Here is a 15083-nt window from a genome sequence, read left to right as displayed (position 1 = left end):
CAATGACATTGTTTAATAAAGTCTACAATTCATTACCAAGGCCTGTGTTAATCGCAGTAATGTGACGTGATAACAAGAACATCTCTGTGGCACAGTATGAAGGAATTTGGATGGCATTGTCCTGTAATTGCAGTGTCTACACGGTGCAGGTTTCAGTTTGCTTATTTGTTAATGAAGAATATGAGGACCCGTTTTATAGAGCTAGGCAAAAAGAATAGTTTTACCTTACCCTACATTATTTTGCAGTACATTTCTCTACTGTTAATAAAAAATTACATGTGGAGTGTTGTGATGCTCAACTGACAATGTGAAAAAAAGAAAGAATATAGAACTTAAAGCGGAGCTCCACCCTAAAGTGGAACTTCCACTCATCGGAACCCTCCCCTCCTCCGGTGTCACATTTGACACCTTTTAGGGGGGGGTGCAGATACCTGTCAAAGACAGGTATTTGCACCCACTTCCAGGAGTCCTCGCTGCGGGGAGTCTGCAGGTAGTGTGTCACTTCCCGCCCCACCCGTTGTGTTCTGGGAAACACTCCGCTCCCAGAACACAGCAGGGACCAGTAAGGGCGGCGCTGCGCAACACACGCATGCGCCGTAGGGAATCGGGCAGTGAAGCCTGAGTGCTTCACTTCCTGATTCCCTCACTGAGGATGGCGGTGGGGGCAGCAGATAGACGAACGATCGCTCATCTTCTGCTGCAGACGTCGCTGGACTCCAGGACAGGTAAGTGTCCCAATATAAAAAGTCAGCAGCTGCAGTATTTGTAGCTGCTGGCTTTTAATATTTTTTTAAACGGCGGAGCTACGCCTTAATAAAGGTGTAATTTTTCAAAGTTCTTGTTTAGCTTTCTGTATTACCAATACATGATATCTGGTTTAGAATGGCTCAAATAATAAATCAACATTTACAGCCAATTTAGAGGTCTTTACAGTCCAGTAAAATCGGTCTACAAATTGCCTTTGTAATGATAAATTGTAATATTTTGGCCTGATAACATGCTAATTTTAGTTGGTCCACCTGACCGTGGTTTGGTTTCAACACAACCCCTCATTTTCCACTTCTTGATTTGAGTTTGAACACTGCCAATTGGCATTCTCAATTTCTTGGATATCTTTTTATATCCCTTTCCTGTTTTATACAGTTCAACTACCTTTTCCCACAGATCCTTGGACAATTATTTTGCTCTCCCCATGACTTAGAACCCCGAAACATCAGTGCAGCACTGGATGAAAAATGCAAGGGTCTGTCAGGAGTCCAGAAACTCATTGACCTTTTATACACAAACACTAATTACAAACAAACAGATGAGGATGGTTACAGTTGATTTATAATAAATGGCTTCTGCCAAACACTAAAATAAATAAATACAATTAAAATATTGGGGTTGTATTATATGTGCAGGCTCTGCTTCCTGCCTAGTATTGTAGAGCTTTGTCATTGCCCTTACCTCAGTACCATTTCTTCATTCTACCTGGCTGGGTTTGCTTGATTGAAAACATTGAGCAGTGTCATCTGAAATGCACACAATGCCCCTATAACCAAAGATCCTATGGTGTTTTGCCTCCAACTTTAGGCCAAGTGAGTGTGTCCAAAAGCATTTTTATTTTAATTATGGCAAAGAAACAGGAACTTGTTTTACTCAGAGTAATTTGTTAATGACATGTCACTTGGTCGATGCAAAGAGTGAATTTTTTTTTAAGCGGTCTACTTTAAGATAAAACGTCAGACTGGTATATTTGCACTTTCTGTAACAGAACCCTATTATTTTCTTTAACTTGCTTAATCTTTAGACCTGTTAACGTCTCTATGCGAATATACACTATAGTGCGGGGATAAGCAATTAGCGGACCTCCAGCTGTTGCAGAACTACAAATCCCATGAGGCATAGAAAGACTCTTAAAGCCACGAGCATGACACCCAGAGGCAGAGGCATGATGGGACTTGTAGTTTTGCAACAGCTGGAGGTCCGCTAATTGCATATCTCTGCTATAGTGCATTCTCTTCCCCAGTCTATTGATCTTACGTGAACAGTGACACCCAGTGGACAAATGAGCCTAAAATGGTGTCATGAGTCGGTTCATGTTCTAGCTGGCCTTTCATGCCTTTCTCTCGCTTTATCTTGGTATGCTAGAAAAATTGTAAATATGCCCCTAAATGTGCTAGATGCCAAGCAGTAAATGTGACATTCACCAAATATTCCTAGATGGTTAATCATTTGTTGTAATTTAAAATACATGTACCAGGAAGATTCACCTGCAGTGGATATTTGGTGAATGTCATAATTCACTGTGGCTTTATAAGTATACACCTTCTTCTTTTTTTTTTTTTTTTTTTTTTTTTTTAATGCTTCATCACATCATTTTGTCTGCAGACATAATTGTTTTGGTTGATTTGAATACATTTTTATTATCTCTGCAGAATCGGGAGGCTATTCGATGGAACAGAGCCCATTGTTTTGGACAGTTTAAAGCAGCATTACTTTATCGATAGAGATGGCCAAATGTTTCGTTATATATTGAACTTTTTACGTACATCAAAACTCCTCATCTCTGATGATTTTAAAGTGAGTAACCTTTCTCCTTACTATCAGTACTTCCTTCTTTTAAGCATATGGTTAAAAATCAAGAGTGTACATCCAGCCATAGTTTTATTTATTTTGATCTTAGGGACAGCGAAGCGGAATAATCCCCCTGCCCCTACTATCTGACTATCTGGGGCTCTATTAGAAAGAATTCCCCCCATTTACTGTTCTGATTTAAATTGTTTCACAAGACAGGATGTGAGTGAAAATCTGCAATAGCGACGCAAACCTGAACCTGAAATAAAATTATTTTATTAGTTGAGTAGATTAGGAGAAGACTAGAACCTTAGCTGGCATTTTATTGTCCACTGTATATACTAGGGATCAACCGATATCCTTTTTTTTATGCCGATACGATACCGATATTTCGGCTACCTCTCCTGCTGATGGACGATATTTTTGGCCAATATTTTATACATTTAAAAAAAAAATTACACTGTCATTTTACATATTTTTTTTTTTTAATCACTGTTATTGCTGTCACAAGGAATGTAAACATCCCTTGTGACAGGTATAGGCATTGACAGGTATGCTTTTTTGGGGGAATTGGGGGTCTATAAGATCCCCAACCCCTCCTCTGCATTTCAAAGTATTCAAAACATCAAGATCAGCATTTTTGAATATTTTTTTTTTTTTTAAACTGGCACCTTTTAAGATGCCAGTAATCTGGGAAGTGATGTCATGACGTTGCTTCCGGATTACTAGATCCGAGACCCGAAAGAAGCATCAGCTTTTTTTGGGTCTTCGGCCAGCCGCGGATGTGCTGGATTGTTACTCGGGCCTCCCGTTGGGATGCAAGAGCCCGGGCGAGCAGCGGAAGGCGGCGGCACATCCCCTCCCGTTGCTTGTAATAACCGCCGAGCGGCTGTCCGGCCGTCCGCTGTAAACAACGGTACCAGGGTGATGCATGCATCACCCTGGTAAAATCCCTTGAAGTAATCTGTCTAGTTTGAGACTGATACCAATTTTTCAGAAAATGCTGATATCGGTCGCCGATAATCGGCCAATCCCTAGTATATACACAGGTCTATCAAAAATGAAACATTAAAACTTAAAAAAATGTACATTAAAGTGGTTGTGAACTCTCTCATATACCCAGTGAAGTGACTGGCCTTAGATGATACACAGAGATTAAACAAATGCTCTTACATAAGTTTTACTCGTTTATCTGCAGTCTTCTCTTCCCCACACCCCTTTTAAAAGGGTAGAATCGTGTTAAAATCCTTCTCCATCTGTTAGTAGCATAGAGAAGTAGGGGGGAGACTACCGTTATAGTGTGTGAGAGCTGATTGGAGGAAAGGTACACACCCCCTTCCACACAGCAAACCGGAGTGAAGGAAGGATACAGAGCTGTGTTCTGAATAGACTAGCTGCGTTCTGAGCTCCCTCCTGTCACAAATGTATCTCATGTGTCGGGGAAAACTTCTCAGAAGTGGCTTATGCTGATAACAGAGGAATGAAGCACCAGAGAGAAACAACACTCAAAGTTTATTTGAAATTCTACCTTGTTTATATTTATTACATGTTTCTATTAGCATAGCATAACTTAAAATTAGTTGGTTACCCTTTTAAGTGCTTTTTACTTAACTCATTAACGCAGACTGTACACATAAATGCGGCCCCACAGAAGGTCTATGAGCGAGGCCACATTTATACATAGCTGTGTTTTGTTCTGCACAGTGGCTCCCAGCATAGAGACCAGGCTCTCTCTGAGGGCCCTGAGCCTCATACCAATGATTGGGAGGGGGGGGGGCGGAGAGTTCTTGATCACCTGATTGCTGTTATAGCCTCTGAGTGGCTTTCACAGTGATTAGTCACTGTACAGCACACCCCTATATATTTTTTCCCTTTTTCTTAAGTTACATTGTATCTATTTCTCCTTGCTAGAAGAGAGAAATGTAAACATAGTAGTGTGTGTAAAAATAATATTTAAAAAATAAAGAAAAAGTAGCTAGATCAAGATTTGATCTAGGTCAGGGCTAGTGTTAATTCGCATTGGTGCTCGTATGTTTTAGATAGGATTAAAAACAAGAAAAATGGGCACTATGTTTTCTGGGCTCTACTACGGGTACAAACAACAAATAATCTACACATATGTATTTATTGCTGCGATCATCTGGAGCTGGAGAATTTTATTTTGGGTTATTCTATGGTGGTAATACATAAATACATAAAATTCAGATGATATTCATTAACATTTACCACCAAATGAAAGGCTGATTTGTCCTTACAAAAAAAAAAGGGAAGGCATAATTCACCTGGATACAAGTACAGTAAAACCTTGGTTTGAGAGTAACTTGGTTTGAGAGCGTTTTGCAATATGAGAAAAATGTTTTAATAAAGTTTGCCTTGATATACAAGCTATGTCTTGATATAAGAGTAGTGTCATGTCACAACTGAGTATAAAAAAAGAAGAGAGGAGCCTCTAAGTGTAGCAATATGGTTACATTTAATGAAGGCACAACATTTAGAAACTTATTGCTACACTCAGAGGTGCCTCTCTTCTATTTTATACCCTGTAAAAAAAATGCTTTGATATACAAGTGCTTTGGATTACAAGCATGTTTCTGTAACGAAATATGCTCGCAATCCAAGGTTTTACTGTAGTATGAAATAGTTGTGATATATAGTTTTGCCAACGCGTGTCAAAAGTGCAAAATTGTATTCAGGAGTTAGGATTTGTTTTACCCTCCATCATGATGAAAGGGTTAAACATCCTGAGATATTCTTCCTGCTTTATACTGTTTAGGAGGGGGCTGAGGAGTAATGTTTAACATAATGAACCTTGACTGTAATGTGTTTGCAGTTCTTTATTATCAGCTTTAAGATTGGAACACTGTCCTAAAAAGGTAGAAAGCGCTCTCCTGCATTGTATGGTAGTGAAGTATAGTTATTTTTCTGTGTGGGGACAGACAGAGCCACTGTGAGACTCTCCAGAATTTCTTAGAAAAAGCCATGACTTTCTCCTTAGAAACCCCTAAAATGTAAAAAATATATTTTTTTTTGGGGGGGGGGGGTATGCTGTGTGAATGGGAACACACAACCCATATATAGTGAGGTTGTCTTAAATTTGACAGCAAAAGTGGAAATACGTTTTTAGGGCCTGGGTCAGTGGGCTTTTTTTTGCTTTAAACGTTTGCAGACCTATATAAGTATATGGTGAAAAGCAGGTCAACTGCAAGTCGTATGTACTGGTCAATGAATTTTGAATCATCTCAGAAGCCCCTCAAATGGATGTTATCAAAGCAAGCCCAAATCTTGTTGTCCCAGGACCTAAAAGAGGGTACATCTCTCTGACTGAGCCTGAGATAGCAGTAAGACCCTCCAGAGGTTCTAATCCTTTCCCATTCTATCAAAAAATATTTTTGGCTGGACACAAACTTTAATACAAATGGGCTTTTTCGTTTTAGGATCTTTTTAATATCAGCATGTGTGTATAGTTCTGCAACGCTCAGCCTGTATTGTATACAAGTGCCGTCAGTCTATTTTCACTAGGGGGGCTGCAACTAACGATTATTTTCATAATCGATTAGTTGGTCAATTGTTGTTTTCGATTAATCGGTTAATAACCTTAAAAAAACAAAACAAAAAGGTGGTTTTGCAGCGATTTACATTTTTACATATTTTTTGGCCAATTTGTTTGGCAGATAAAAAACACAAATTTCTGCAAAAACACATTACATGTAAACACATTACATGTTTTTCTGCAGCTTCTCAATTGAAGTTTATTGAACCGAAAAAACGAAACAACATAGTTTTGCATTAAAAAAAGTCCTTGACCCTTTCCAAATATGCAGCAGCTGAAAAAATCATGGATGTGAACGTGCTCCATAGGAAACCATGTAAATGAACTGTAGTGCGTTTCTGCAAAAAGCACAAAAAAAACTGAGATGTGACCCAGGCCTGAGATGTTTAGTAACATAATAGGGTTAAAAAAACTAAACTTAGTACAAAAAGCAAATCGCTACTGTAAGTGGTTCATTTTGTACTGTGGGACAGTGAAAGTAATACTTACAGTAGCGATTTGCTCTTTTTGTACTATGAAGGGCTGTTTTTTTAAACCCCCTTATGTTACTGGGTAATTAATCGATTAATTTCATAATCGATTAGTTGTTTCGGCCCTAATTTTCACCCTCACTACTGTGGAAGAGCGGGGCTTAATAAAAGTAGGCATGACGTGTCTAAATATGGCTTCCTTGGGGTAGAGTTTTTGTTGGGTCAAGGAAGGATGCAAAGCTGTACTCCAGACAGGTATGAAAGGATGGTCTTTAATCAAGCGGGATACTGAAAAAAATACAGGGCCATAGCTGACAATTTGTTCCATTTCAAACTCTGGCTGTTGGTTTTAAGGCCCCTTTCACATGGTGGGTCTTATCAGGTCCGCCTGTCAGTTTTTCAGTTGGACCTCAATGGATGGTCCATTTGCTCCTATGGACAGGTGGTAGTAAACAAACAGAGCCCTCCCTGGACATAAATGCCTCAACCGCCTGCTCTGCTCCAATCAGTAGTGTATCCTCTCCTGATCAGGGTGGAGTCCGATCCGTCTGAAAGGGGCCCAATACTTTGTAACTCACTGACCCAGGACAAGTATGCACATGAGGAAAGTTTTTCTGCTACACTTGTAGGGTCAGTGGTTAAGTTATGAAGCTACAGGTTTAACATGACAGCCAGGTGATAGATGTTTTAAGGTCTATAATGGCAGACTTCCAGGCATATTTTAGATCCTTTTAAGACAATCTAAACAATTATTTTGAACTACTTCTCGTATAAGTATGTAACAGTTATTATATTGCCTTGATAGAAATCCCCCTGCATACTATAGGACTCAAAATCAGATTTGGAGGTAATAGTTTTTAGATTTTGACTTGCTGAAACTCTGGAGTCACACAAGGATTTCTGTGTTCAGCAGGGGTGCCCAACCAGTGGCCCACGGAGCCCTCTAATATGGCCTTCGACCTCCTGCTCTGGGATGGCAGATTGGCAAGCCCAAATCAGGGGTTGCCGAACCGCCATCCCAGAGCAGCAGTTTTGTGAGTGAAGTTGCTGGTAGAGAAAGCAAGTGTCTGCGGAGCATCAGTGTGAAAGCAGCCTTAGGCCCCTTTCACATGATCGATCTGACCCAATCGGACTCAATTTTTACCTCTATGAAGCAGCATATGTAAACAGGCTTGTGTCTGTTTACACTCCCCTACCTAAAAAAAAATAAAAAAATAGAAAGGGATCTGCCCCCTTCCGTCTGTGCGGATCAGATCTGAGGGCCCATAGATTAGAGTGGGCTGTTTCCATGGACACGGACCTGTCATCCTCCCGTTCTGCTCATTGTGGCCCGCGACCGGTTACCAATTCGCTTAAGTGGCCCTCGCTCTTCAAAAGGTTGGGCACCCCTGGTGTACAGTGTGTTCAGGGTGCTGCCACTGTTGTCCTGAATGTACACTGTGAACAAAATGGTTTCCAGTATATCAACTGGAGGCGTTTTAGGTTGGAACATGGGTACATGGGTAGGTTTTGATTTTTGTGACAAAATGTGCAAAAACGACCTTTTGTAAAATGTGCTTAATACTTCTTTTATATATTTTATTTAATTACATTTGGTTGAACTTGCTGTTGATGCCAGACTGACATATTTTATATGCTGAACCTACAGTCATAATGTGATTTTAATTTGAGTTGATTTTTTTTATTTTTCATTTTTTTTTAATCAACATATTGTTCCAGGATTACACTCTCCTGTATGAAGAAGCCAAGTACTTCCAGCTTCAGCCAATGCTTCTGGAGTTGGAGCGATGGAAGCAGGACAGAGAGGCATGCCGTTTCTCCAGGCCTTGCGAGTGTCTGGTCGTCAGGGTGGCTCCGGATCTTGGAGAAAGGATTACACTGAGTGGAGAAAAGTCTCTAATAGAGGAAGTTTTTCCTGAAATTGGTGACGTGATGTGTAATTCTGTCAATGCGGGCTGGAACCATGACTCCACACATGTTATTAGATTTCCACTCAATGGATACTGCCACCTCAACTCTGTTCAGGTAAGAAAATATAAATATCCATTTAGCCATGAATATTTAAGGAGTTGTATGTCTTATAATTTGCTTTCGGTGGTTAACAAGGGTCTATACATCTTTCTCCATTCTAAGTCATTGGTACACTTTTAAACATTTGTGCAGGTTAGACCCAAGTCTGCTGACAATTCAAACTTGCCTTTAGTACATCACAGGATCTGTATGTCAAATTTAGGGGAGTATGAAGAAAAATGGCCCTAAAATGCCTCCAAAATCCACCAAATACACCCTTTTTTGCAGATATGATACTTGGGAATGTTTAAATCAAATTGTTTTTCCCCACATTCTGAGCATATGTGTAATTATGCAGGCTAGCGGTCACAGTTTAAAAAAAACCTCTGTGAATGCAAAACTACAGTCCCGACAGCCTTTGGCTGTGGAGCACTGTGGTAGTTCATTGAGTCTTCCTGTCATTGTGTATGCTTGGTTGTATGATGTACAGGCACACAGATACACTGACAGGTCTGCGGGAGACCTGCATGGTACAGTGTCACAGTTTTGACGGGGCTTAGTGCTTCGAAATGTTGCACTGATTGTGAACAATAAATGGAGCTTATGATGGTCAAGAGGGACATTCAGCATTCTACAGAAACTATAATGTGCCAGGTTAAAAGAGAAATGAACATGACACATTTCGCTTTCTGCAGGATGCTGGGTGTCTTTTTGGCCCTCAGTGAAGAGTGACATAGAAGAGACTACAAGGGTGCTAGGGGCAAGCTGCCATAGTGTAATTCACAGGTTTACACTTGCTTCCATTAAAGGGGTTGTAAAGGTACAATTTTTCCCCCTAAATAGCTTCCTTTACCTTAGTGTAGTCCTTCACTTACCTCATCCTTCAATTTTGGTTTTAAATGTCCTTCTTTCTTCTGAGAAATCCTCACTTCCTGTTCTTCTGTCTGTAACTCCACACAGTAATGCAAGGCTTTCTCCCTGGTGTGGAGTGTCATGCTCGCCCCCTCCCTTGGACTACAGGAGAGTCAGGATGCCCACTAACACACAGCTCCTTTCTCTATCTGCAATGTAGAAAGCATTCTGACTCTCCTTTAGTCCAAGGGAGGGGGCGAGCACGACACTCCACACCAGGGAGAAAGCCTTGCATTACTGTGTGGAGTTACAGACAGAAGAACAGGAAGTGAGGATTTCTCAGAAGAAATAAGGTCATTTAAAAGCAAAATGGAAGGATGAGGTAAGTGAAGGAGGACTGCACTGAGGTAAAGGAAGCTATTTAGGGAAAAAAATTGTATCTTTACAGCCCCTTTAAAGTTTATCTGTAAATACAAGTCTTGCTCTGATTGGCCGAGGTGGAGGGACAGGTGGACGATGTTACGATTGCTACCTCAGCTAATCAGAGGAAGCCTTGTATTCATTAATAAAAATGCAAGGCTCCCCCTGAATGGCTAAGAAGCTTTTAGGCTGCCTCGATTTGGTTTAGCAGTAGGCACAAAGTCACCCGTATTGCTGCAGAAGCTACCACAGTATAGTACAGCAGACAAAACAGTCAAATCAGTTAGTAATGGAAATAGTTATTTTGGGCCAGCTTAAATTAAAGAAACTATTTAAAGAGGAGCTCAGATCAGTAAAAAAAAATATCTGTAGCTGCTGACATTTAATTAAAAGACAATTACTAGCCCAGGGATCAGCTTTATCCACCATCCAGGCCAGTACTTCACCAGTCCTCAGGTTCCTGGTGCCACCTTCTAGCTTGTGACAAGCCAGCTGTTACTTCCTGTGGCTTCACAACCGCGGCACCCTACTGCGCATGGACAAGTCATGCTGCACTTCCTGAATGACCCCTTCCTGGGATGGTGATGTGCCCCAGGAGGTTCCTGGAGGTGTGGGGGTGGACTTCCACAGAAGTGGGAGAAGGTTCCTCTTATAAATAGGTACCCACTCCCAGAATAAAAACATCCAAAGGTGGGAGAGGAGGGGGAGGAGGAAAAGTGGAACTTCCCTTCTTAGGTGAACTTCCGCTTTAAAGTCATTGTAAACATGGAGCTCTACTTTAAAACCAAAACATAACAAAATTATTTCTATCTTTGTGATGGTGATTTTGTGGTATAAAACTATAGTACTTTTCTCTCTTTTCACTTGCAGGTGCTGGAAAGGTTGCAGCAGCGAGGATTTGAGATTGTGGGCTCCTGCGGTGGAGGAGTTGACTCTTCTCAGTTTAGTGAATATGTACTGAGACGAGAACTGAAAAGGACATCACGCGCACCTTCTTCTGTTATTCGAATAAAGCAGGAGCCCTTAGACTGAGCAGAGACACTTTTCTTATGCAAAATGGGACAATTTCTGTGCATCTGGGACACAGGTTCCAGAATCAACGCAGATACTAAGACATTTCCGTCACCTCAAAAGACATCAAATGCTGTTATTTACACAGCAACATCAGGAACACACAGCAGGACGGCTACTACAGGACATAAAAATGTAGAAATAATAATAAAAAAAAAAAAATAGCCCATAACATTATGAAAGGGTACTGTAATAACTACACATTATTCACAACTGATGCTGTACATTAGATAATATACCATAAGTTTTATGTTCATGTTTTTATTCTTTGCATTACAGAGATTTAGCCACAGAAAATATCCTTCTAAGATTTGAGAGGCTCATGGCAAAGAAAAACCACTATATTCATTTTCTGCTGCATTTAAAACAGAACAGTGTCATAGTAGCCTGAGAACTGTATGAACTTAGAACAAAAGACTGTGATGCCACACATAGAAGCTAATGTGACGTCTGCTTTTTATTTTCCATCTGGTAATGGAAACATGATAGCTGGAATCTAATTGGCTGCTATGGGCAACACCCCAAATTTCCATGTGTTATCTTTTATAAACAGGCCCATTATGTTTACTGGCTTTACATTCCACAATGCCAGGAGACTACCATGGGTATATAAAGCAAACAACTGTGGGCATTGTTGGCATTTTACTGCAATTACTCACTTGTTTAAAGTGTATGTCTAGGCAAAGTAAAAAAAGTGCATCTCTGCAATAAATGCACAGTTCCCCATGTTCCATCTCTTGCCACAACTATACCTGCTGATCCTGCCAGAATGCCTGAGTTCTCTCTTGTTACACTAGGAATTCCTCCCCTATGTGCTATGAAGATGAGAGGAGGAGAGCTTTGTAGTTCAGCGGAGAGGAACGTCAGCAAGGCTGACACCGCACTGCTTGGGATTGAGTGCAGCAGAGGCAGCTCATTAAAGGAAGCTAGGAGCCCACTGGATTTCTGGGAGGATCAACAGACAAAACGCATAAGGGTTTGTGCATGCTTTTCAGAGAAGTACTGAGTGTGTTTGGGGTTTTATTATCCCGGACATACACAAAGCAGTAAAATACCCAATTATTTAATAATGAGTGAAAATGTTTAATTTCCAGTCTTTGTAGATGTTCTTATTTGTATTTCTGGGTTTCCTAAGGTAGAAATGATTATTGGCAATGTACAGGTGGTTAATATATTTGTACTTTTTTAAGCTCATTTAAAGTGTAGGTCAAGCCAAAACTTTTGAATAGCACGGGGAAAGATTAGAACTTGTGTTGGGTTTTGGTTCTGCTAACCGGGGACATGCGAGATTTCCCCTCACTTACTGCCCTGCTGACTACCTTTTACCAGGCAATGATGGGAACTCTTCAATAGAAACACAGACAGAAATGTCACACTTTTTAGTAGCATGGGAAAGACTAGAACCCCTGATTTTGGATTTCTGTTGCAGAATTTTCCTCCCTCCTGTCTGCAGAAAATGTTGGCACGTTGGTGGTAATCTTTCTAATGGAGTCCCTCAGAGTAGTAATCCTTACATACTATTATCTAGACCTAAAAAATGTTTTGGGTTGGCATACACATTAATTTAGCTGGAACAATATTTTGATCTGTATCTGATCTTTATGGTGAGGTTGTGAAACCTTTTTCTCTAAAAGCAAAAAAAAAAAGGTTCTCTAATCAGGCTGCGTATGGAAGATTTAATGCTTAGCACTTCGAAGCTGGAACTGCTGTATTTCTGATGGGTCTTCTTTGCCCACTATAAAGTGACTAAACGTTTTCCCCCGGAATGTGTGTAAAAAGTTGGCTGACAAGTTAAAATGTAACTTTTTCTTTTTAGTTTTGGACAGAGTGGAGAGGGAATAGAACACCTGTCCGTTTTTATTGCTGAGCTGTGTCCTCATGCGGGAGATTCATCCTCTATATTTGTCCTGTTTACTGTTATCACTGAAAGTGAAAGAAAATCCCCAAATCGGGTTGACATCAGAACAGTAATAGAGGAAATCTTCCAGTAGGGGGCACTAGATCTGGTGACACCCCAGGTTTCCCTCACTTGAGAGAGGAAGTAAGGGGAACTCTCCCCAAAAGGACACAGATGGCAAATAGACTGGCAGGGTTTATAACTAGAGATGCACTGAATTTTCAAAACATATTGGCTGCAAATTTTTGGCTGGAAATGCACCGAAAACGCACGTGATTTTAGTCCCGATTTTTCTGCAATTTAACTGTGCTTATGGTGTGTTTTTCATAGGTCATGTGACTCAAAAACCACATCAATAACACACGTGCCCAGGTTGCTTTTTTTATGCTCTTGCTGCGTTTTCAGTGCATTTCTGGTGCAGTTTTTTTAACTGACCAAAAATGCAGCAAGCTGGATTTTTAATATAACAAAAGAAGCACAACAGACCATTCTGAAGACACACATTAGAATGTAAAGGGATACATTTTTCTTGAGCTTTTCTTCCGCTAATAATAATTTCTGACAATAAATGGCAATGATTGCTGACCATAAATTCACCTGCATTTAATTTTATGATGGTGATAAAAAAGTCGATTTATATATATACAAATATTTTTTTTTTATTATTATTATTATTATTTATTTATTTTTTAAACTGTCAATTTTGTTTTTTGGCCAAGTGCATCCTGCATTTTCGGTACCAAAATTTCCATTCGGTGCACCTCTATTTATAACCCTCCCTAACTTTTTCCAAAAAACGTTTTTCCTTTAGACCGGCCATACACGGTTCGAATTTCTGCTGGTTCAGCAGGAACCGGCCAGGCTTTGAACCATTAATGGGCAGGCTGAATGTAAGAAGTTGATTAATCGATCACCTTGGGTACAACTAGATTTGTGTCCAATTATTGCAAGTGGCTGCTGTAACCACTAGCGATTAATCACTGGCTTCCCCTGCACAGCCAGCCTAAGTTCTACTTTCATGTTGAACCCATTTGTTAAGTGTGGAAAAGAAAAGAAAAAACATCTTTGTGTCACTCTATAGCAGTAGTCCCCAAGCAGGAGCTCTCAGCCAGTCATTCTTCATCCCTTACCTTTCATACCCCCCAGGTCAACACAAACATTGCCGAAATTCATAGATTTTTGCTAAACTTTTTGACAATGTTGGTAAACTTTTTTTTAAATATATATTTGGTTTAGCGCTCTGCCAGTGATTTATACGGTTTCTGTGGCTCCTTAGCTGCCAACGTCAGGCCAGATTCAAACCTGGACTGGAATCTGAAAGTTGATTGGTAGCCGTAGGGCAATACCATCATTTAATATTTCAGGCACTGATAACATAGAGGCTGGCAATTTCAAGCCCACAGTTCTCCCGCAGATGTAGTCTGAAAAGTTTTGTAAATAAAAGGTTGGTAGATATGAGAACTATGTGCATTTCCCAGTTGCATGTCGCATATTCTGCTATATTGTTTTATATTTTTGCAGAAGAATAGTTCATTTATTTAAAATGTTTTATCCAATGTACCATTCCAAGCTGGCTCATTGGTATCCACTACTTACTATAAGGCACTCCGAGACCCAGGACATGCTGCACTCACTGTCCACTGTTGGTTTACAGCTTACTGGGGTGGTTCCCCCTAAAACAAATTTCTAACAATACATTCGTAAGACCCGTTACACTGCAGGTAGGCTGGCTTTTGTTTTGTTTTTTTAGTACATACCTCGATATCGGCGTTTCATCTCTTGGCGGGGGGCGTTCCTAGTTGATTGACGTTCCTCCGACGGGCACATACATGACGTCACGACTTTCCGAAAGAAGCCGAACGTCGCTGCGCAGGCGCTGTATAGAGCCGACTCTATACGGCGCCTGCGCAATGACGTTCGGCTTCTGTCGGAAAGTCGTGACACGCAGTATGCGCCCGTCGGAGGAACGTCAATCAACTAGGAACGCCCACCGCCAAGGGACGAAACGCCGATATCGAGGTATGTACTAAAAAAACAAAAGCCAGCCTACCCGCAGTGTAACGGGTCTTACGAATGTATTGTTAGAAATTTGTTTTAGGGGGAACCACCCCTTTAATTTAGGTGGTGTAACATGTTCCTAGAGGTTGGTATATAGTTACACTGGCTCCCAACATCTGTACAAATTTGCCTAGCCAAGTGCTAAAAGGAACATTTGTAATTTAACATGTGCTTGTAGCTGCCTTTGTACTCCCTT

General features: G+C 40.5%; 1 protein-coding gene across 3 annotated transcripts in view; it reads left to right on the top strand.

Annotated features, from left to right (window-relative positions):
- The window catches only part of KCTD1 (potassium channel tetramerization domain containing 1), a 197095-nt gene extending 184517 nt beyond the window's left edge, over positions 1 to 12578 (top strand). For all 3 annotated transcript variants that reach the window (XM_040354098.1, XM_040354097.1, XM_040354099.1), the window contains exons 3-5: positions 2421 to 2565; positions 8299 to 8604; positions 10732 to 12578. In XM_040354098.1, coding sequence (XP_040210032.1) covers positions 2421 to 2565; positions 8299 to 8604; positions 10732 to 10893 — 613 coding nt within the window. In that variant the 3' untranslated portion in view covers positions 10894 to 12578. The remainder of the gene's footprint in view (positions 1 to 2420; positions 2566 to 8298; positions 8605 to 10731) is intronic.
- Positions 12579 to 15083: the final 2505 nt, after the last annotated feature.

This window comes from Rana temporaria, chromosome 5 (assembly GCF_905171775.1).
Source record: "Rana temporaria chromosome 5, aRanTem1.1, whole genome shotgun sequence".
NCBI classification, from domain to species: domain Eukaryota; kingdom Metazoa; phylum Chordata; class Amphibia; order Anura; family Ranidae; genus Rana; species Rana temporaria.
The sequence above is the reverse complement of the archived record's forward strand: the minus strand, read 5'-3'. Positions and strand labels throughout refer to the sequence as shown.